Source organism: Meles meles, chromosome 4, assembly GCF_922984935.1.
Source record: "Meles meles chromosome 4, mMelMel3.1 paternal haplotype, whole genome shotgun sequence".
Taxonomy (NCBI): domain Eukaryota; kingdom Metazoa; phylum Chordata; class Mammalia; order Carnivora; family Mustelidae; genus Meles; species Meles meles.
The window spans coordinates 9,690,809-9,715,029 of record NC_060069.1 but is presented as its reverse complement, the minus strand read 5'-3'; the positions used below and the strand labels follow the sequence as shown (position 1 = coordinate 9,715,029).

The 24,221-nt window shown below is 36.7% G+C and overlaps 1 protein-coding gene across 1 annotated transcript in view; it reads right to left on the bottom strand.

Moving 5' to 3' along the window:
• Positions 1–2,477: 2,477 nt before the first annotated feature.
• MRPL3 (mitochondrial ribosomal protein L3) overlaps positions 2,478–24,221 on the bottom strand; it is a 44,839-nt gene continuing 23,095 nt past the window's right edge. The window contains exons 7-10 of the mRNA XM_046003819.1: positions 14,455–14,563; positions 9,808–9,885; positions 8,126–8,203; positions 2,478–3,184 (exon numbers count right to left, since the gene is read on the bottom strand). Coding sequence (XP_045859775.1) covers positions 3,032–3,184; positions 8,126–8,203; positions 9,808–9,885; positions 14,455–14,563 — 418 coding nt within the window. The 3' untranslated portion in view covers positions 2,478–3,031. The remainder of the gene's footprint in view (positions 3,185–8,125; positions 8,204–9,807; positions 9,886–14,454; positions 14,564–24,221) is intronic.

Sequence of the window (24,221 nt, the reverse complement as noted above, 5' to 3'; positions counted from 1 at the left end):
CTGAAGAAGTCTGCAGGAACGGGGCCCCAATTCTCTTCAACAGGTATCAGTGCAGGGCCCCAGCAGCCGGGAGTAGGTGGATGAAAGAGGGGAGTGGAAGCAGATGCTTTGCTCCCTGACTTAGAAGACAGGGTTCCTGCTCATTATTCTAAATGATCAAAGATTTTCTCCTTATAACTCAAATGCAGACCGAAAGACCACTTGAAGACTCTACAGACAAACGGTGATGGTTCTAGGGCCGGTTCTGCAGTGGAGAGGGTTCCCTGCCTTCTTCAAAACACTGCATGTCCTGGGCAAACGATTGCTGAACGGCTCCTTGCTCTCCCCATCATGTCATCTGGTTACCTTCAGGAGCTAGGATTCATACCGAAACAAGATTTTATGTTCTCTCCGCAATGATTGTTCCATTTGCCTTGCACGAGAACAGCTGCGTCATTTTGGTTTATCAGCAAATGTCACACATGTCTAAGTTCATTAAAGTCTTTTGATCAGATGCAACTGAAGTAGTAGAATCAAGACATACGGTATTCTGAATATCAAAGTTAAATAAAAGTGTAAGTCCCTGAGTGTAGTACGGAGCACACCAAACTAATGGTTACGTTTCGACTGCTCTTGAATTTTCACGTTCACATGCATTTTCAAATCAGTTTCAACAGTCCAATTGAATGTCCCGTTGAGGTTTTAAAAATAGGATTGACTTCTTTACAATATTAAGTCTCCCATTCATAATCATGATATTCTTCTCTACTATATTTTCTTTTATACCCTTCAATAAAATTTTATCTTCTACAATAAGTCCCCAGTATGTTAGGCTTTTTTTCCTAGGTAACATTTTAAAAAACTGATATTGTGAATGATATCCATTCCCTCCCACCCCATAAAAATTTTCAGTTGAATATTGATGATTATATATTGATCTTATTTTCAGTCACCTTTCTGAACTGTCTGCATTGGTTCTGATGGCTTGTCAGTTGATTGTCTTTATCTTCTCGGTATTTCTTACAAATAATATTGTTCTCACTTTGCACTATTTGTATCATTACTTTTTCTTGTCTTAGTAATTGCACTGACAAGGACCACAAACATTGCTGAATAGCAGTAGTAAAAGGTATAGTTGTTTGATCTCCGACAAGAATGTGTCAAATACCTTAAGCCTGGGGCACCTGGGTGGCTCAGTAAGCGTTTGCCTTTGGCTCAAGGTCATGATCCCAGGGTCCTGGGATTGAGCCCTATATTGGGCTGTCTGCTCAGCGGGAAGCCTGCTTCTCCCTCTGCCACTCCCATTGCTTGTGTTCCCTCTCTCACTGTCTCTCTGTCAAATAAATAAATAAAGGCTTTTTTTTTTTAAATCTCTTATCCCTGAGTATGTTTGAGATAATCTTTTAACAAGTCCAGGAATTTCTAGTTTTGTAAGTTATTCTCGTTTTTAATAAAAAATGGTACAGTGACCAAGACAGTCCAGTTTAAAACAGTTCCTCTTGAGGAACTCATGACTAAAGAGAAATATGTAAAAGATCAATGTTGTTCCACTTTGGTAGCCAGGCAGCTCAGAGTCAAACTGAGTATAACTTTGCATATCATAGTATGATCATCTATATCATCACTATTCTTTCCCAACTTCCCACCTATTTTTTTTTTTAAAGATTTATTTATTTTAGAGAGCACACCCATGAGCAAGTTGGTGAGCGGGGGGGGGGCGCGGGGGGGCGGGGCGGGGGCAGAGGGAGGACAAGCAGACACTGCGGTGAGCAGAGAGCCCAGTGTGGGCTCCATCAATCCGAGGAACCTGAGATCACCTCAGCAGAAACCAAGAGTCCGACACTCACCTGACTGAACCAATCAGGTGCCCCTTCCCACCTATTCTGATTTATATTATCCTTGGTGTTTCCTCTTTTACTTTTTTATTGTATGGATTTCCTGTCATTGGCAATAAATCTTAATGGAATTAGGTGAACAACAAATGAAAACTTAAAAAAGATGTGGCTGCATTTGGATTTAAAATCGAGAATGAGAGAAATGTAATCTAAGCAAAAAAAAAAAATACTGTTGGATCTTTCAAGAACAAATCCATTAGTAATCATGAAATTATATGGAGAGCTAACAGTATGATTAGTACGTCTCTTGGGTGACCATAAGAACCAAATCTCAGAAAACATCTGGAGTTAAGTTGGATTCTGTGAGTCCTCAGGAATCTGGTACAGAGGAAATCCAGGAGTTCAATGACGCCTGCTTATACTTGCCTTGTTAAGCTTGATTATTTGGCTTAAAGTTAACTATTTAGCGAACACATTTTAATTTCATATAATGAAGGAAAACCCAGGGGCCATTAGCATTTTCAGAAATAGGTGATTCACAAGTTTGTTGAATGTACAATCGCAGGCCATTTCATATCCTCTGGGAAGGTATCAGGAAAAATGATTAAACCTATCTACAGCTGAGTGATCAAATTAAAAAATATTCCTCCCAACAGAAGTATAAATGGGATCCAAAATTTATCATTTTATTGTTTTTCCTTCATTAGGCCTTTATAACATACATATTTCTGTAATTTAGATAACAATCTTTCTATTTTAAGGGCTCTGAAAGTGTAAGAATGATAACAATGAATTTTAGAAAATGGTTTCTTTTTCTAAACAGGTTATACCATAACTTCCAAATGGTTTGCCACTGTTCCATAACCACTCCTTCACAAAGACAGACAAATCTTTAGTAAAAGAAGTTTAATTTAGAGGTATCTTAAGATAACCTGAAATATGCAGTTAAAAAAAAGAAACAAATCATAAAGATTTTGCTCATATACAAACTGCCAGTCCATTTAAATTTGGCATATTCAATTTACTTAACTGATCTGTTTAATGTGGTAACTTTTTAAAACATAATTTAGTTTGGGCGATGAATGATGTATTTATGCCCTTGACAAATATGACAAATATGGTACTGTGAGAAAGGAAAACATATTTCCTGGTTATATTACTGTTCTGGCACATCAAAACTCATAAAATATGTTAAGGTTCTGCCACACCCAATGAGGTTAGGTAAATGTAACAGAAGGTGCACCGGGCTGACACACATTTTCATCATACAGATCTTCCGGTAGTTCTTCTTCATCTCCATCAGGAAAATATGTAGGAAATGGTAGATTTTTACAGAAGTCCTTATATGCAGGCAGATTGGAATCTCTGATCTGGGGGGAAGGAGACAAAGATCTTATTATTAGGTATTATCAATTAAGTTAAAGATATTAAGGTTAAAAAAAAAGGTCTGTTTAATTATTAAGAATTAGAGAATATCTGTTCCTACATTTTCTAATGTGATTAACACAACTGTTAAATGAAGTAAAAGGAACTGTTATATGAAGTAAAAGAACTCAAATGTATTCTTTTTATTTCAATAAATTTAATTAATCCAATGACAGAAATACAGCCTTCTTCAAGTTAATCATCTACTCATAATAAAATTACTGATTATTAATTTACATCTTATCCATAACTTATAAATCTCTAGAATTGCCCAGGATAAATTATATTTTATAATTACTTAGATATCAATTATATCCAAACTACGTACCTAAAAGTTATTATTACCTATTTCCTGATTTTATTATCTACTCCTATTACATATTTTTATTTTCTATCATAGATTCTTTTTGAGTCGAGGCTAAAAAATAACTTTCATCTAGTATTTTTGTTAGTCTTAAGTCAAAGGGCACAAAACCAAAAATACCAAGTTTTATTAAGGAAGTAAGTTTACATTTAACAGGCACCATTATCATTGACATGATAAGGACAAAATAGAATTTAGCAAAAACAACAATAATTAATCCACAAGTCGTTATATTACCTCTATTAACTCTTTATATTCTAAAAATATGCTAATTATATCTGTGAATTCACAAACCAAGGAACAGTTCAGATATTGATATGACCTAAAATGTTGGGCTTTATTTTTGGAAAACATTATTGGATTCTTTAAAGCTTCTGACTCATTCTACAGCTTTCATTCAGAGAGAAATTAAAAAAATTACATGTAATTAAACACACAGAGTAAAATAAGGTATAATCATTTTGGCAATAAGAAATGAATAATCTGGTTGAAATAAGTACACAGCTGCTAGGAACAGCTAAGTACAGGAAAACATCTATTTTAATCTCTCTCATTAAAACTGTTCCAAGAAATTTTCAGTAAGTTGCCCAGAAGAAAATAAACTCATTTAATTTTTTTTTCCAATTCACTAATCTCGGGTTGAACTTTAACTTGAGGGAAAAAAAATCATTCTTTTACCAATTTAAACTGTTTCAAAATCTAGGGATGCCTGGGTGGCTCAGTACGTTAAACGGCTGCCATTGGCTCAAGTCATGATCCCAAGGTCCTGGGATTGAGTCCCTCATCTGGCTCCTTGCTCAGAGGGGAGCCTGCTTCTCCCTCTGTCTGCTGCTCCCCCTGCTTGTGTTCTCTGTGTCTCTCTGACAAATAAATAAATAAAACTTAAAAAAATAAACTGTCTCAGAATTTAGAACTGAAGATAAAACCCAAGCAAATAAACAACAAAACCAGCAAAACTGCGTGCTAATTTGATAAATGTGAAAATTCAGTCATAAATGATCTACGTAGCAAATTCTCAGTTGCTTTTACATTTTGATAGATCTATCCTTCCTGAGAACACTTTAGATACAAGCACTGCTTATAGATATTCTAATTGTAAATGCTACAGTACTATACATTCATTGATTTGAAATATATATGATGACATTTTATTTAAATCTCTTTTGTTTTGGTGGCTCTAAGGCTGAGAGCCAAAAGCTTGCAACCCATCTTTAACAAATGTGTAAGACTCGAGAGTATGTATTTTTGTGCACTTAATCTAACCTCTGGCTTCATTATTTCCCTGCCTTCACCAAAACTCCCTCAACTCTCCAGCTCATTTTTAAAATATTTCTGTATATTGGCAAACCAGTTCAAATCCTCTGAGGAAAGGTGAGGGGTACTACACAGACACACAGGAAATCTGGAATAAATTTAAATTTTAAATTAGGGGATAGGAATAAGCATACACAAATAATAATAACATATACTATGTTATACTGTAAACAAGTTCTTTAGGCTCTCTTAATACATTTGGTGAATCCAAACAACAACAAAAATGCTTAGATTGATTAAACAGCTTGGTCATCCTTAAGACTGTCTTTACTAACTTCAGAATAAAAAAAGGCATTGGTAGCCCTATACTCCATGGGGTGGTGGGGGAGGGGTGCTAAAGCTCTTATGGGATGAGAGAATGTTAAAGATGCTGCCTGTTCACTAGGATGTGCCTCAATCCCCATGGCCAAGGGGGCTTTTTTACTTGCTATGGAATCACCTAGAATAGAAAAAGTGGGATGAATATTTTCAAAAAGTGCATCACACTTCTGACATTTAAAACAAGCCTACAAGACACCCACCAAACCCATACCTTAACGTTTGGGACAGACATTTGTGTAAGGTTACAGAAGATACTTACTTAGACATTATATGTCAAAGATTTTTTTTCAAAATGAGGTTTTTTTAAATCAAAATACGTTTCTTGCACATACATTCATTAGTGGCTAACAGTTCAAAATGGACTAGACATTCTTTGATGCTAGTTTTTGTTTTTAAGATTTTATTTATTTGAGAGAGCGAGCAAGCGCACGTCCATGTGCACAAGAGTCCACAAGGAATGGGAGGGGAGAGAGAGAGAAGCTGGCACGCCGATGCGGGGCTCCATCCCTGGGTCTTGGGATCATGACCTGAGCTGAAGGCAGACGCTTAACCCACTGAGCCACCCAGGCACCGCTATGCTAGCTTCTTGAAATATATTTGGACTCCTCTTATGGGATTGCCTTTTGATGTATCTTCTGAATGTCTTCAGTAATGGTAAGTCATCCTTTCAGAGAGCTGAGTTTTTGGAGGCAATTTTTGGTTGATGTAGGGGGAAGAGTACTAAATGTTGTTGACTGGGGCGCCTGGGTGGCTCAGCTGGTTAAAGCCTCTGCCTTCAGCTCAGGTCATGATCCCAGGGTCCTGGGATCGAGCCCCGCATCGGGCTCTCTGCTTAGCTGGGAGCCTGCTTCCTCCTCTCTCTCTGCCTGCCTCTCTGCCTACTTGTGATCTCTGTCAAATAAATAAATCTTAAAAAAAAAAAAAAAATTCCCTCCCCCACTGTTTTAATTTGTTTAAAAAAAAAAAAATGTTGTTGACTGTAAACGACAAACCAGTCAGAATATCACTGCACATATTACGGTTTTTCAAGACAACTGACTGGCATCTATACTGGCATCCAAGAAAATGCTGAGGTGTACCTGAGAAGTCACAGTAGCAGTAAGGCGGAGCTGGAATACCAGCCTAGAACGTGGTACGCGGTAAAATGGGGAGAGAAGGGAGACCAACAACCTTCTGTCAAAATTTAAAAATTCATCTGCTATACAGTATAATTTTATTATGGAAAGAACCATTTCCCTCTTTTTTATTAATTAGGTCATTTATTAATTAGGTCATTAAATCTATATAACAAATTATTTACAATATATATTGTGTATATACATGTATACATATATGTATATGTATTATACATATACATATATTAAATTAGAACTTTTAAGTACTCTCAATTTCCAACAGCACTGGTCAAACTGAAATGTAAAGTGAGAGAGGAGTTATTAAAATGTTTTAGTTTGTCCTCATTCTGCTAATGTAATTCTAAATTAGATTACATGTATACATTAAATTAGATACATGTATATACACTATATTGTATATATATACACAATATATATTGTATATATATATATACACAATATATATATACACATATATATATATGTATATATATACACAATATATATATAAACATACAATAAACCTGGAATGTGGAGGGATACATTCAATTATAGAGCCAGAATGTTCTAAGAAGTACAATGACAACCTGCCAATCTTGACAACCTAACATTGTGTTTCTGACTATGTCACTTTGGAGACTGGAAACCCAATTAAATCTAAAAACATGCAAAGTAAAAAAAAAACAAAAAAAAAAAGCTGTAAGAATTCATAAGAATTATTTTTTCCCTAAGAAAAATGAGAATAATCCAGTCAAAAAGTTAATTGCAGAAAGGGAATTTTAATTACTGTAAGATTAAAACAAGTATCACACTTTATGCTACTAATGGAATCTAATTTAAGAAATGAAAAGAATACATAAAGACCCAATCTGAAAATCTGAGGTTAAAGTTTTAGCCTATTTTTGTTCTTAGTGTTGTAAAATTAATAAAGAATAGATTTCTGGGACTAGCTAGTATCACTTCTACTATAAATTTATTTCAGAATCGAAGATTCAAAATTCAAAAGTGATTTCTAATATATTATGTTGGCCAAAATCCCAGGAAGAATATTTATTTTCTATTCTATTTGATAGACATATGTCTGTGAGAATGCAAGAGTTTTTTCCTTCAAATTTTTCCTATACATTTGTTTTCTTCTTTTACTTATTTTTGAACATAAAACATATATTTTTAAAACACTAAAAAGTATAATCAGAGCAATGTTAGTTACAATAATAATAATAATAATACTGATAAATTTCTCCTTAAATTGTCTTTTACCATCTTCCTTTTTTAAAAAAAAAAAGTTTCATTTTATGTTTTCTTTTAGTAATCTCTATACCCAATGTGAGTCAAACTCAAAAATCAAGAGTTACCTACCCTTCCAACTGAGCCAGCCAGGTGCCTTCATCATCTATCTTGTTGACTCTCTCACTGATTTTCCATTTCATGTATATCCAGTGCTTATGTCAAAGTATTTTGTAAAAAAGTAAAAGTTCTTTTTGGGAAGGATACTGATATTTTGACAACAGTTATCCTAATATCCTTTTTGTATTTCTAAAGAGCCTCTATTTATTGGTCCTACCCTTTGTGCAGGTTCGTGATTTTTATAAACCTAGGTTTTGGCTATTTTGTACAATTTTTTCACTTACTGAAAAGTGGAAAAAATTCAACTCAGCAGATGTGCTGAAACAGCCACTTATTTTCAAGCCATATTTACGGGTCAAAGGAGAATTTATGGCACACATTCATGTATCCAAACAATGGAAAATAAAGATGGTTTACATACATACCTTTACTAAGCAATTTTTATGTCCAGGTACAGAGCCATTTACATAGATTATATTGTGCTTTGTGTTTATTCTCCATACCTAAAGTAAGAAATGAAATAAAATTTTAAGAGTTAAAAATTTGAGAATATACTTGTATTAAAACAAGCGATATGCTACTAAAAGGTGAGGCTGTAAGTAACCTATGAAGTAATCATTATATGAGCACTTCAAAATGTTGAATGTACAAAATATTGTAATATAGGATTGTAACAGATATGTCTTATGGAAGTGGTAGCAAAATCATTTTAAAGATTTATTTATTTTAGAGAGAGAGAGAGAATGAGAGAGAGAGCCTGCACAAGCAAGGAGGGGGAGAGGGAGAGAAATCTCAAGGAGACTCCATGCTGAGCACCGAGCTGGATGTGGGGCTTGACCCAGGATACTGAGATCATGATCTGAGTTGAAATTAAGAGTCAGATGGTTAACTGCACCACCCAGGCACCCTACAAACTCTCATTTTAAATATAAATGTGACTGAACATATGTTGGCACCATTAACAAGTGGAAATTCAATTTTATTTTAATTTAATACTAGCTTGCTCCAACTTGAAACTGGGGAAGCCACAACCTTTCTAGGTCTAATTTTCAAAATAAGTGTGCCAAGCAGATGGCCCTCATGTGGGTGGCCTTTCATGTGGAGAAAAAGCTTATATAAATGGGGGAGAATGGTCAAGCTATGGTAGTGAAAGAACTCATGTGGAGGGAAAATCAAGTCTGACCACAGCTCACAGCTACTAATGGCTAAATGTTAAATACTATGGAAATTGAAATACTGCACATGTACACACATGCAAACACACACACATGCACAGAAAATACACACAAACAGATACAAATGGTGATCTCTCACAGATGTACTTAGAAGGGAAAAAAAATCTTAGATTTAATTATATAAAATTTTAAAAACTCTGCTGGTCAAAATTTATAAATAAAATGTATCTAGAATACATAGAATCTGGAAGAACATGCACCAAAACGTCAACTGTGTTTATCTTTGGGTATTGTTTTTATGAGGAAATAGTTTCTTTGTACTTTTTATACTTTGAAACATACACATGTATATATAAATATTAGTTGTCAAATTCCTCAAATTAGTAGGGACTGAATTTAATCCCCCCCCCTTTAAATATATATAGTTATTGCAGAAGATGGGTATATACTACAACCCTTTCTTCAGTACTCCCCTTTCCCTCCTGTTTTGATGGTCTCCCTCTCTCTTCCTCCTCCACATCTACTTCTATCCGCCCACATTGGACATATAATGCAAAATGCTCTGGCATGGAATTCCACTTTTCTCTGTGCTTATATAATGGCACAGTGACATATACACGGAGGGAGCTTTTGTTCATTCTTTTATAAAAGGAGTATTACACACAAAGCTCTAGAATCCAACTTTTCTCACGCATCATCTTCTTATGCAAATCTTCCAGATCAAACAGTAGATGACTAACTTTTTCAATGACCACACATCCCACAGCTTGGGTGTTAAATAAACACACTACCATGACTATGGGTACAAGACACACACACACACTCTCGGGTATTAGAATGATCCTATGCAGAAAAAGACGTGGTACATCCTCTGGTGCCTTGACATTCAGGTATTGGACTATTCCCACAACAGAGCCACTTCAGAAACTTACTTTCAGTCCAAATGCTGTCCTATCTTTGTTTCCCATTTGTCCAGGCATTTTAGTTCCAGGCCAGACTCTGGCAACATCCTACATAAGAAAACCAAAATTAGAACTTTTAAGTACTCTCAATTTCCAACAGCACTGGTCAACTGAAATGTAAAGTGAGAGAGGAGTTACTCAAATGTTTTAGTTTGTCCTCATTCTGCTAGGCCCCAGTAAGGAACTAAATGAGGATTTAGACACAATTACCCCAGAGGATTTCCTTTCTAAATTAGATTAGAGCAACAAAATAAATACAGGCTAAGAAATGGATGTAGGAGGAAAACCCAGTTAACAAAAGAGTAGCAACTTTACAAATACTGGTTGAGAAGTGGAAAGGAAAACTTATAGACCATAAACACATGTCATGCCACCACTGAAAGAGCAAACTCAACAGCCTGGTCTGTTTTCACTGATCTGCATTAACTGACTTAACGGCCTCCATCTACACCCCTGCTGGTGGGACAGGCCTACTCTTCCACCCTCGCTTTTGTGACTTTCCTTCCCCAGAATGATTAAAGGATTAATCCTTTAATGATTAAAGTTAGTTATTAGAATATTAAGTTTGTTTGTCCAGCTCTGGTTATCTCGGATTCACATAAATCAAACAGCTCCACATTGTCTCTCTGCTTTTGGCTTCGATAATGGATAATACTATATCTAAAGAAGCAAATTTGAATTATATCTAAAATGGGAAAGCTTCTCATGATACATGAATTCCTGGAATATAAACCCTTCTTTATCACGGCTCTGATATCAACAGGCAAAACACCCAGTGCAAGTAGCTTGCCATAGTATGAGAGTTGGTAACCAACTCAGATTAAAAGACAGTTCTGTGTTATAGACTAAATATCACTCTTACTCATTCTACAAATGCACTCTGGATAGGTACATCTTGCTTAACATTACATTACTAAAAAAGGACTCTGTCTTCCCCCATTAAATTTACATTCTCATTAATAGTACACCCTGGGGGCGCCTGAGTGGCTTAGTCTTGGTCTGCCTTGGGCTCAGGTCATGATCTCAGGGTCCTGGGACTGAGTCCCGCATTGGGCTCTCTGATCAGCAGGGAGCCTGCTTCTCATTTTAAATATAAATGTGACTGAACAACTAAGACTGCTTGGCAATTTCATGGGCTCTGCTGGCACTATTAACAAGTGGAAATTGAATTTTATTTTATTTTCATTTAATATTAGCTTGCTGCAACTGGAACCTGGGGAAGATTTGGATTTGGAACAGAAATGCCAAATCCATTAGTATTCACTCCCTCCAATTACCCCCAGCTCTGTGCAACCACTCATCTACTTTCATCTTCACAGATTTGGCTAGTTCATGTAAATGGAATCATACAATACATATTCTGTGACTGTTTTCAAGGTTCATCCATGTTGCAGCACATATCAATACTCCACTCTACTTTATTGCTAAATATTATTGTCTGAATTTGCCATATTTTAATTATCTATTCATCAAATTATGAACATCTGGGTTGCTTCTATTTTTTTTTGGCTATTTTGAATAATATTGCTATGCACGCACAAGTGTTTTGTGCATGTTTTCACTTCTTCTGGGCAAACACCTAGGAGTGGAATTGCTAACTGGTATGGTAACTTTACACTTATCTTTAGCAACTGTCAAACTTTTCCAAAGCCGCTGTTATTTCCACATTCCTATCAACAATGCATGAGGGTTCCAATTTTTCCACAACCTTGCAAACATTTGTTACTATCCATCTATCTTTTTATTTCTAACCATCCCAGTATGTGTTGAAGTGCTATCTTACTGCGGTTTTGATTTGCTTTTCCCAAATGGCTAAAGATGTTAAGCATTTCTTCATATGCGAATTGGCCATTTATGTATCTTCTATGGAAAAACACCTATTCAAATCCTTTGGATTAAATTGGATTATCTTTTTCTTTTTTTAAAGACTTATTTGAGAGAGAAAAGGAGAAGGAGGGGGAGCGCTCATACGCCCATGTGTAGGAGTAGGGGGAGGGGAAGGGAGAGAGAGAATCTCAAGCAGACTCTTCACTGAGTGTGGAGGCCAATGCAGAGCTCAATCTGAGGACCTTGAGATCATGACCTGAGCCAAAATCAAGAGTTGGTTGCTTAACCAACTCAGCCACCCAGGCGCTCTGAATTGGGTTACATTTTCATATTATGGATTATAAATTTTAGCAGATATATGATTTGCAAATATTTTCTTTCATCCTGTGAGCTGTCTTTTCATTCTGATTGTGCTGTTTGCAACAGAAAAGTTTAAATTTTGATGAAGCCTAAGTTATCTGTATTTTCTTTTGTTACTTGTATTTTTGCCATCCTATCTCAGGCTTCACCTAACCCAAGGTCATAGTTATTCCTGCGTCTTCTTAAAAGACTTTCATAGTTTAGCTCTTAAATTTACACCTAAGATCCAATTATTATAACAATTTATTTTCATATAATTTATAACTGCATAATTTTACATTCATAAATAAGTTGCAAAATACCAAAAACTCTCATACTCTTTACCCAAACTCACCAGGTGTTTAAATCTTGCCCCATTTGCTCTACCATTCCCTCTCCTTCTATATATGCACATCCTCCCCTTATGATCTAAAATCTGATGGCAGGCAGGATGCTCCTTTACCTGCAAGTATTTCAGTGTGTATTTCTTAAGAACAAGAAAATTCTCTCATATAACCGCAGTACAATTATGAAACTAAAAATAATTATTATTTAATCTGTAGTCCACATTCTAAATTTCGCCCCAATAATGCTCCCAAGTCCAGGATCCACTTCAGAACTCTACACTGAATTTGTTATCATGTCTCTTTAGTCTCCTCAAATCTGGAGCAGATCCTCAGCCTTTGTCCTTCATGATCTTGACATTTCTGAAGCTGATTATTTTGTAGCCAATTATTTTATAGATTATCATTCACTTTGGGTCCAATGTTTTCTCATAATCTATTTCAGGTGATGCATTTCTGGCTGGAAGCACCACAGAAGTGATGATGCGTTCTTTTTTGTAACTTTTGTCTTCACTGGGTTAATCCACTCTAAGGTTATTATCTTTCCCCTTTGTAACTAATTGATGAGTTGTTTTAGGGACTCTGGATATAACTCATCTCCATCAAGTTTTCACCACTTGTTTCAGCATCCACTGATAATGCCTGGCTGAATCAATTAGTCCTACAATGGCTATCAAAAGTGAAATTCTAACTCCATCATTTCTTCTACATTTATTTGCTAATATTATACTGCAAAGAGCAGTCCCTTTTCTCCCATTTATTAACCTAACCATTTACTTTATTCATCTGTACCAGTGAGATCATCACTTCTAATTTTATTCCATTTTCTGTTATTTTTTACATTTTCAGATCAAACTGTTCCAAGCTTTTTAAGTGGGAGCTCATTTTAGATGGCTGCTGTGTCCTTTTCATGTGCCATTATTTTTAAAGCAGTTCCTTTCTTTCTTCCTTATTTTAATTTCTAAAGGAAGTATTTTTTTTTACTGAGGTCTGATTGATTTATAGCATTATATTAGGTTACGATGTACAAAGTAATGATTCAATATTTGCATATATTGTGAAATGGTCACAGTAAGTCTAGTTAATTCCCAAAACCGTACATACTTACAAAAAACCTTTCTTGTTATGAGAACTTTTAAGATCCATTCTCTTAGCAACCTTTAAATACATACTACAGCATTATTAACTATAGTTACCAAGCTGTAAATCAGATTCCGCACTTTCTTGAACAAGCTATTTTGGGTTCATCTTATTCTCCTGTCCCATACATGAAACTGGCCATTTCACCAATGAGCCCAAGTTCCTTTCAGTGGGCAATGATATTTAGAAACCAAGATCTAGGCTCTAGATGTGGCTTGCTGCTATAGAATACTTTTGCTTTTAGGTTCTTTCAGTACGGTGAGCTAAGGAATAAATATATACACACATACCTATCCATATCTATTTCTCTTTATATATACATACAGTAAATGTATATGGATACATTCACTCTGAATTCAACACTATAGGGTTTGTTCTAATTTCCCTCCTTTTCATACCTGAATATCCTTTCCTAGCAGTGAGAAACTTGTCCCCATTATCAACATATTTACTTTTCCATTCAATCCTACAACTGACAGAAAATTATTTGAGAATACAAAAGTCCTTCTCCATTTCCTGTGCTCTTACTGTTTCTACATTTCTTCTCTACTACTCTTCCCTTGTACCATGATACTGCCCTTGACAATCCTTCCCAACTGTGCTGACGCATGAATGAATTTGTGGAGGAAATGGGGCAGACAGCAGGACATTCTCATCCCTGATTTCTTGCAGCTGACTTCGAAGGGTAGGATGGGAGGCAGAGATGGAAGTGAGAAAGTAGGCAGGAAAGTACCAAGAATACTGGTTGAAAGTATGGGGGTTATTACTAAATGATTCAAATATTGAATTCTCTGGTTCTGGTTCTGGAAAGTAAGTGAGGCCAGGACCCATAATAATGTGGTAAGTACTGTGACCCACCTGGAGTCAGATTGAAATAATGTGACCTGACCCAAGGATGGACTAAAGCACTCTATGGGAAGAAGCTGAATATTTAGCATTAAAAAGGGGACCACTAAGTTATACTTACACCAGTTGAAATAGCTCCAGGTCTCCTGTGAGTTTTTGTTTGACCATGAGTAGCAGGTTGGCCTTTAAATCCCCATCTTTTCATGACACCTTGAAAACCTTTACCAATGCTGAAAAAGATAAACATTAGAATTTATATAATAAACAGAGTATAGAATATTCCTAATTGTGCATTTTCTTAATAGTACCTTAGAGTTTTAACAATGCTGCTTATCTAAATACCTAGGAAAAGCTATGCAAGAAAAACTGCAAATGAACATTTATCTGTGCCCCAGTTTGTACCCCTTCCTGGAGCCTCACTCCATATAAGATGATTAATTCAAGATGATCAGACAAGAACAAGTTAAGCAAAGGGAGTTCTTTCTGAACAGGGAGTTTTATCATCATAATCCTGTGAAACAACACGGTAAAAGTGGTAACTTTTTAGAAATTCCCAAGTGCTCATAAGCTCTGGGGCAGGAAATCACCAAGATCTCCATCTGCTGGTATTCATGCCCTTGTGTAATCGCCTCTCGTGGAGTCTGGGTGGACCCAGGAACTCCTGTCTAAGGAGTAAACTATGGCAAAATGGTACGACGTCACTTCTGACATTAGGTTAGAAAGAGACCATAGCTTCCAACCGGGCACACTCTTCCCTCGAGACTCTGAAGGAAGTCAACTGTCATTTCCCCTGTAGAGTCATTGGCAAAGACGTCCTCAGCTAACAACTGTGGTCCTGAGGCTTGCCAAAGGCCACATTAGTGAGCTTGGAGGCAGTGCTCCCCAGGCTGAACTGAGATGACTGCAGCCTTGACTGATGGCCTGACTATAACCCCTGTGAGAGACTATGTGCCACAGGTACTCAGCTAAGTTGTACTGGGATTCCCGACCACGGAAACTGTGAGATAATAACCGCCCATTATTTTAAGCTGTTATGTTTTGGGGTAATGTGTTAAGTGGCAGTAGACAACAATAAATAAAACAATAATAATGCCCTAATGCTGGACAAATTTTACTTTTATATAGTAACAGAAACATCTTGGTCTCAAGGTTGGAATAGGAAGCTCACAGAGAAACAGAATCAGAGACAAGCAATTTCTTAAAAATCTAGAATTTCGAAGAAATAACACCAATTCTCCTGAAGCTGTTCCAAAAAATTGAAGCAGAAGGAAAACTTCCAGACTCTTTTTATGAAGCCAGCATTACCCTGATCTCCAAACCGGGCAAAGACCCTACCAAAAAGGAGAATTTCAGACCAATATCACTGATGAATATGGATGCTGAGATTCTCAACAAGATCCAAGCAAACAGGATCCAGCAGCACATTAAAAAGATTATCCACCATGACCAGGTGAGATTCATCCCTGGGTTGCAAGGTTGGTTCAACATTCACAAATCAATCAATGTGATAGAACAAATCAATAAGAGAAGAGAGAAGAACTACATGGTCCTCTCAATTGATGCAGAAAAAGCATTTGACAAAATCCAGCATCGGTTCCTGATGAAAATGCTCCAAAGTATAGGGATAGAGGGAACATTCCTGAACTTCATAAAATCTCTCTATGAAAGCCCACAGCAAATATCATCCTCAATGGGAAAAAGCTTGCAGCCTTCCCATTGAGATCAGGAACACGACAAGGATGCCCACTCTCACCACTCTTGTTCAACATAGTATTAGAAGTCCTAGCAACGGCAATCAGACAACAGAGAGAAATAAAAGGTATCCAAATTGGCAAGGAAGAAGTCAAACTCTCTCTCTTCGCAGATGACATGATTCTTTATATGGAAAACCCCAAAGACTCCACCCCCAAACTACTAGAACTCATAACAGCAATTCAGTAATGTGGCAGGATACAAAGTCAATGTACAGAAATCAGTGGCTTTCTTATACACTAACAATGAAAATACAGAAAAGCAAATTACAGCATTGATTCCATTTACTATAGCACCAAGAACCATAAGATACCTGGGAATAAACCTAACCAAAGAGGTAAAGGACCTGTACTCGAGGAACTACAGAACACTCATGAAAGAAACTGAAGAAGACATAAAAAGATGGAAGACTGTTCCATGCTCTTGGATCGGAAGAATGAACATTGTTAAAATGTCTATACTGCCTAGAGCAATCTATACTTTTAATGCCATTCCGATCAAAATTCCACCGGTATTTTTCAAAGAGCTGGAGCAAATAATCCTAAAATTTGTATGGAATCACAAGAGTCCCTGAATTGCTAAGGAAATGTTGAAAAACAAAAACAAAACTGGTGGCATCACGTTACCCGATTTTAAGCTTTACTACAAAGCTTCGTGATCACCAAGACAGCGTGGTACTGGCATAAAAACAGACACACAGACCAGTGGAACAGAGTGGAGAGCCCAGATAGGGACCCTCAACTCTGTGGTCAAATAATCTTCGACAAAACAGGAAAAAATATACAGTGGAAAAAAGACAGTCTCTTCGATAAATGGTGCTGGGAAAAATGGACAGCAATATGTAGATGAATGACTCGACCATTCTCTTACACTGTACACAAAGACAAACTCGAAATGGATAAAAGACCTCAACGTGAGACAGGAATCCATCAGAATCCTAGAGGAGAACATAGGCAATAACCTTTTCTATATCAGCCACAGCAACTTCTTTCAAGATATGTCTCCAAAGACAAAAGAAACAAAAGCGAAAATGAACTTTTGGGACTTCATCAAGATCAAAAGCTTCTGCACAGCAAAGGAAACAGTCAACAAAACAAAAAGGCAACCCACGGAATGGGAGAAGATATTTGCAAATGACAGTACAGACAAAAGGTTGATATCCAGGATCTATAAAGAACTCCTCAAACTCAACACACACAAAACAGATAATCATATCAAAAAATGGGCAGAAAATATGAACAGACACTTCTCCAATGAAGACATACAAACAAATGGCTATCAGACACATGAAAAAATGTTCATCATCACTAGCCATCAGGGAGATTCAAATTAAAATCACATTGAGATATCACCTGACACCAGTGAGACTGGCCAAAATTAGCAAGACAGGAAACAATGCATGTTGGAGAGGATGTGGAGAAAGGGGAGCCCTCTTACACTGTTGGTGGGAAGGCAAGTTGGTGCAGCCACTTTGGAGAACAGTGTGGAGATTCCTCAAGAAATTAAAAATAGAGCTTCCCTATGACCCTGCAATTGCACTGCTGGGTGTTTACTCCAAAGATACAGATGTAGTGAAAAGAAGGGCCATCTGTACCCCAATGTTTATTGCAGCAATGGCCACGGTCGCCAAACTGTGGAAAGAAACAAGATGCCCTTCAACGGACGAATGGATAAGGAAGATGTGATACATATACACGATGGAGTATTATGCCTCCATCAGAAAGGATGAATACCCAACTTTTGTAGCAACATGGACGGGACTGGAAGAGATTATGCTGAGCGAAATAAGTCAAGCAGAGAGAGTCAAGTATCATATGGTTTCACTTATTTGTGGAGCATAACAAAGAACATGGAGGACGTGGGGAGATGGAGAGGAGAAGGGAGTTGAGGGAAACTGGAAGGGGAGATGAACATGAGAGACTATGGACTCTGAAAAACAACCAGAGGGTTTTGAAGGGTCAGGGGTGGGAGGTTGGGGAAGCAGGTGGTGGGTAATAGTGAGGGCACGTATTGCATGGAGCACTGGGTGTGGTGCAAAAACAATGAATACTGTTATGCTGAAAATAAATAAATAAAAATAAAAAAAATAAAGTAATACAGTTTAGAAAAAAAAATCTAGAATTTCCATTTTTAAATGAAACAACTCTATTTGCAAATTCCAGATTTGAAATCTGGAGAATTTGAAATTGCAGAGAATTGCAGATTTGAAATTGCAGAGAAGCATTCTGTGATGCAAGTAGAAAGCTGAAAATATAAGTCAGGAATTATTAAAGTTTGTCTCTGTCAAATATATCAATATGAAGATACAACAAAATGACTAGAATGAATTGTAATACTATACCGGACATACTTTTATACTCTTTAACACCTTCTTCACATTTCACTAGAAAATATGTCAACCTATTTTTATTTCTTTAAGATTTTATTTATTTATTTGACAGAGAGAGACACTGAGAGAAGGAACACAAGCAGAGGGAGTGGGAGAGGGAGAAGCAGCTCCCCCCTGAACAAGGAGCTCGATGCAGGACTCAATCCCAGGATTCTGGGATCATGATCTGAGCCAAAGGCAAATGTTTCACAACTGAGCCACCCAAGTGCTCTAATGTCAACCTATATTTAATGTCGTGTTCCCTAACTCTAACAAAGCTGACTATTTTAAGACACTGCATGTGCAGGCCACTAGCAAAAAGGACTAAAAAAATAAGATAATAAAAACCATGCTATTTCCACAAGGACTTTGTTAAGCATTTAATAAATTATCAGAGAGTAATGGATTAATGTAAGCCCACACAAATAACTGTTTTAAATAAATTAAGAATTCAGCATAAAAACAATGGAAACTATGTGCAGAACCTAACAGCAGATTATCAAACTGCATGTCAAAAGTAATGGATGGAAAATGATATATGGAAAATTTAAATGTAGTTTACATCATTTTCCTCATATTACTCAACTGAATTCATCACTTATGATGTGCACATAATTCTGCCTTGCCTCAAAAAATCAAAATAATGTTTATTCCTAGTCAAAGAGCTAAAACAGCACTTAATATATATTAAATGAAAAACCCACTATAAAGTGTGCAAGGACATTAACGTCTAAAAACAGAAAACTATGACAACAAATATTTTACTGAAAGTTTGCTTCAGAAACTTAAATATTTCTAGTTAATGCTGAATTTTAGAACATATTTGAAAAATAAAAAGCTTGGCAATTTAAAAATAAAGAAGAAAATACCTACAAAGTCATTTTAGCCTACAGATATTGTCTGGCAAATTAACACTTCAAAGATAAAAAGAGGAGACTGGTAACACTAACCTAAACAGAACACGTTTTTTAAAATACCACATTCTAACACTGGCCATTCTTGGTAGAAAGTTTGCTGGTACCTTCTGAGTTCTCCAACTGATTCACCGATGCACTTAAAAAGAAAGAGTGCTAGTATGTGCACCAATAAAACAAATGCCAGGTAAATTACAGAAGATATTTTAGCTCATTTTAAGAGTAAATGCTTGTAAGATGAAAGTGGCATCCTGAAAGTGCTAATTATCTGCGAGCTAATTACAGACTGTTTTTCAATCTAGCTCTAGAATGCATCATGTTGTTATACTGTGTACAATGGGAACCTCTTCAATAAATAACCTTTAAATGAAAGGATAAATGCAAATGACATGACAAATTACGGGCTTCATTCAGATTGTGGAGAATAGAGTGCACCTGTGGATCCATGGGTGGTTCAGGTATCTATTCTACTAGTTCTCTCAGTTGTCACCCAACTTAAGAACAAAACCAAACCAAACAAAAGCCAAGAAGAGAACTGATCTATACTTAGCCTGCCCAGGCACATTTCCAATACAAGGTTTTCATAGGTCACATAAAAGAAAACCTTCATAGAACAATGATGCACAGCACATAGTACACATGCTTTATTTCCCCTCCCCCTTTTCTGCTGCAGTTTTTAGTTAGCAGAAAAAAATCAAATAAAGGAAAATTCAAGTCAGAAGGAACACAATGTGAGAAGCTCCATATTCAGTGAGACAGATCAGAAAATTAAGAAAACACAGAAATATATTTAGAGCATTTATTCTTGATAAACCAAAAATTCATTAAAAAACTCAGAGATCCTATTTAAATTTAGGAGATTACTGTCCTTGTTTCTCAGTCCATTTTCCCTTAGTACACTTTAAGCTTAGGAAGGGTTTTTTGTTTAACCCTTGTTTAACCTAGAAAAGTCAGAGCTATTTTGTTATTGGCTACAGCTGTGTCTTAGGAAGAAAGATAATTAGTTTCCTTTATTTTTCCTATAGTTTCCAAATGTTGTGAATGGGCATGCCTTTCGTAAAGTTTAAGATGGTATTAAGAAAAGGGGAGGAGGGACTCAAAGGTACGACAGTCCTAAGTATCTCACACAAGAAAATGCATAATTTAAGGTTTCCCACTGCATTCTAGAAATCTCTAGAAATTACTACTATGTGAGTTTTATTCCCTTGGTATACTACGTCAAAAGCACAAATGTCTACCAGCAGACACACAGGTTTTAATACAAACCCATCATGTATTTACCCACTTTATGGGAAAGTGCTCTTGATTCCATGATTCTAGATATATTTCTATAAGGCGTAAAACAAAATGTCCAAAGGTGAAGAGTGCTCTCAACTTGATTCATTCTGAGTCGTTGGAGAACTTGCCCCAAAATTCTCATCACTGAGGCTTTCCCTCAACATGGGCTTCTTTTGTCCCTCTCTCTTTGGTATCCCTCTTTCTCCACTTTGGGAAGCAAACTGTGCCCCTTAATTCCCAAGTCCAAAGATTTTATTTTATTTAATATAAATGTAAATAAATAATAATTTTAATAAAATATAAATATTTTATGAAATAAAAATATTTAATTTTTATTAAAATATTGTTTTATTATGGAAAATTTTAGAACATACTGAAAAGCAGACAGACTAGTACAGTGAATCCCTATGTACTCCATTACCCAGGGTCAAACATTATCAACTCAAGGCCTATTCTGTTTCATCTATTCCCCTCCTCTGCGACTCCAATGGATTATTTTTAAACAAATCCCAGATACATCATTTCATTCAAAAATATTTTAACATAGGGGCGCCTGGGTGGCTCAGCGGGTTAAAGCCTCTGCCTTCAGCTCAGGTCATGATCCCGGGGTGCTGGGATCGAGCCCCGCATCGGGCTCTTTGCTTAGCTGGGAGCCTGCTTCCTCCTCTCTCTCTGCCTGCCTCTCTGCCTACTTGTAATCTCTATCTGTCAAATAAATAAATCTTTAAAAAAAAAAAAAAAAATATTTTAACATAGATCTCTTTTTTTTTTTTTTTTATTTTTTTGGAGAGAGAGAGATTACAAGTAGGCAGAGCAGCAGCCAGAGAGGGGAGGAAGCAGGCTCCCCGCCAAGCAGAGAGCCCGATACGGGGCTCGATCCCAGGACCCTGAGATCATGACCCGAGCTGAAGGCAGAGGCTTAACCCACTGAGCCACCCAGGCGCCCCAACATAGATCTCTTTTAAGGATCCTTTTTATTTATTTATTTTTAAAATATTTTTTATTTATTTATTTGACAGACAGAGATCACAAGTAGGCAGAGAGGCAGGCAGAGAGAGAGGAGGAAGCAGGCTCCCCGCTGAGCAGAGACCCCCCCCCCAGATGTGGGGCTGTATCCCAGGACCCTGGGATCATGACCTGAGCCGAAGGCAGAGGCTTTAACCCACTGAGCCACCCAGGCGCCCCAAGGATCCTTTTTAAAAACAAAACCACAATACCATGATCATAATCTAAAAATATTAGTAATTCTTTAATATCAAATACCTAGTCAGTATTCAAATTTCTATGGCCTTTTTTAGAAGAGAAAGAGTAGTCTTCTATTCTCCCTGTTTACCACCCTCCCCCAATACTCTCAATCATCATTTCCTCCCTATTTTCCTGCTTCCCTAATGCTCCTTGAGACATTCCTTTCCCTTTGCTGCGACATGAAAAGATGGTTTTAGAAACCTGTTGTTGACTCTCTTTTCAATAGAGTTTACATCAGGGGTTGACCTGCAGTGGCCACTTGTTTTGCAAATAAAAAGTTTTACTGGAACACGGCCTTGTACTGTTATTACTTATTGCCTACAGCTGCTATGGAGCTATAATGGCAAAGCTGAGTAGTTTCAACAGAGAACATAATGCTTGTAACTCAAATATTTAATACCTGGCTCTTTGGAAAAATGTCGGCTGATTCTTGAGTCTATTACTAACAAGCCGGAGTTCCACAAATCTTGCCCTCTGGCAGGAATTCTGCTACTATCCCGTTCCACAGATGTACTCAGCAGATCCAACCAGAAGTACCCCAGTTTCAATTATAATGTTTCAGACATAGAAAGTTAACATCTCTCTCTTTTCAAGCTATCCTCCTTCATAGTCACTAGAGTGACATTCCCAAGACAAGTCTTTTCACACACGCTGTCCCCTGTTTTAAAAAGCAAAACAGCAACAAAAAAAATAAGCAAACTAAACCATAACCTTAAGTGATTCACAGTAACTTCTTTAGCTTGGGGCATATAAGGCCTTTTATAATTGGGTCCAGTCAACCACTGCCCATCACGAATCCTCACCATAGCAGATTACTCCGTGAATCCCTAAGTACGCCACTCTCTTTCCTGTCTTGCTCATTCTGTTCCCTCAGCTTCACACGCTCATCTCACTGCACCGTCTTTCGACTTTTAACCATGAAAAGAGAACCGAACGTGTTTGTTATCAAGTGTCACATGGGCTACAAAGTACTTGATTTTCTTTATAAAAGGAATAAAAATCCTCTAAGTAGAGGTTTTTATATCAGAACCATTTCTAAATTAAGCTTTCATGTTCTCTCTTTAGCTGATTTAAAGCTATAAAAAGTTTAACTCACGTGTACATAATCCCTCAGAGAACCAGTAACTGAGTAGTACTAAATGGAAGAGAGGACTCTTGACTTCTCTAAGGATGCCCCAAGATCAGGCCATATTTTTACAGAGGTGAGGGTGGAAGATGAAGAAATCATTGGTTTAAAACCAGCTTCTCTATGGTTAAACATTACGTCTGAATACAGGGACATGGAAAGTCACATCAGGTTCTGGTCAAAATCTTGACTGAGGTGCTTCTTTATGAAGCTGAATGACCGAGAACTGATTAGAGTAAGATGCTATCTCTCCTTGTGAAAAAATAATGTGGAATATAAAGGCATAAAGTACAAATCAATAATCAAAAGAATTTCTTGTTGGATATAATTTAACATTCCTTTGCTATGTTTTAGATTCAAACCACCCAAAAGCTTTCAATTAAAAAATTTTTTTTAGTAAACAAAAAAGGACAATTTTACTAAAATAAATTACATGCATATAAAAGGCCCGATGAGCTAATTCACTATCTCCATCAGGATTAGCTTTTAATTTATGATAAACTACTAAGGCACAAACATTTTAATTTTTAATTACAGCTTCTCATTTCAACAAACTCATGGAGATAGAGATTATCTACCTACTTTCATCTCCACACATTCCAAGGATGAAGTATTTCTGAAGACCCCTGTAAACTCTGGGAGTCAATTCTACCAATTCAGTGTGTCCAAACCTATTTAATCACTGATGTACAGCTCCTGAGCCCACAAGTAAGGCATGGGGAATTTTTCAGTTGCTTTGTGCTCTATCACATTTCGTTAAAAGCTGGCATGAAATAGCTATATAGCTGTTACTTTCTAGGATGAGTTTGTGACAGCATGACCTGATAGGTACAATGCATTTTTTCTGTCTGAAAACCATAAACCTCCCATCAATATCTGGGAACATTTTTATCAACAGTGAATGCTAAGAGTGCATTGCTTATAGCCTCCCAACTTCAAATCTAGCTTATTCAACAGTACAAAGAGCCAAATGTGCAGTGATTCCTCTGAGTCCTCTTAAAAAAGGAAGTACTTCCTGGCTGTCCTAAATAAACCCAGAAAATCATACTTGATGTCCTAAGTACAATGTGAACTTCTCAAAAAAGAAATCTCAAATAACTAAATTTCATAACGGAAGGACTTAACTATCTTCTGCAGGTCGTTAGCCACAGCACTTTCTTCAACTGACCAGAAGACCATACTGCTGTGTATTGTTGAATCTACTG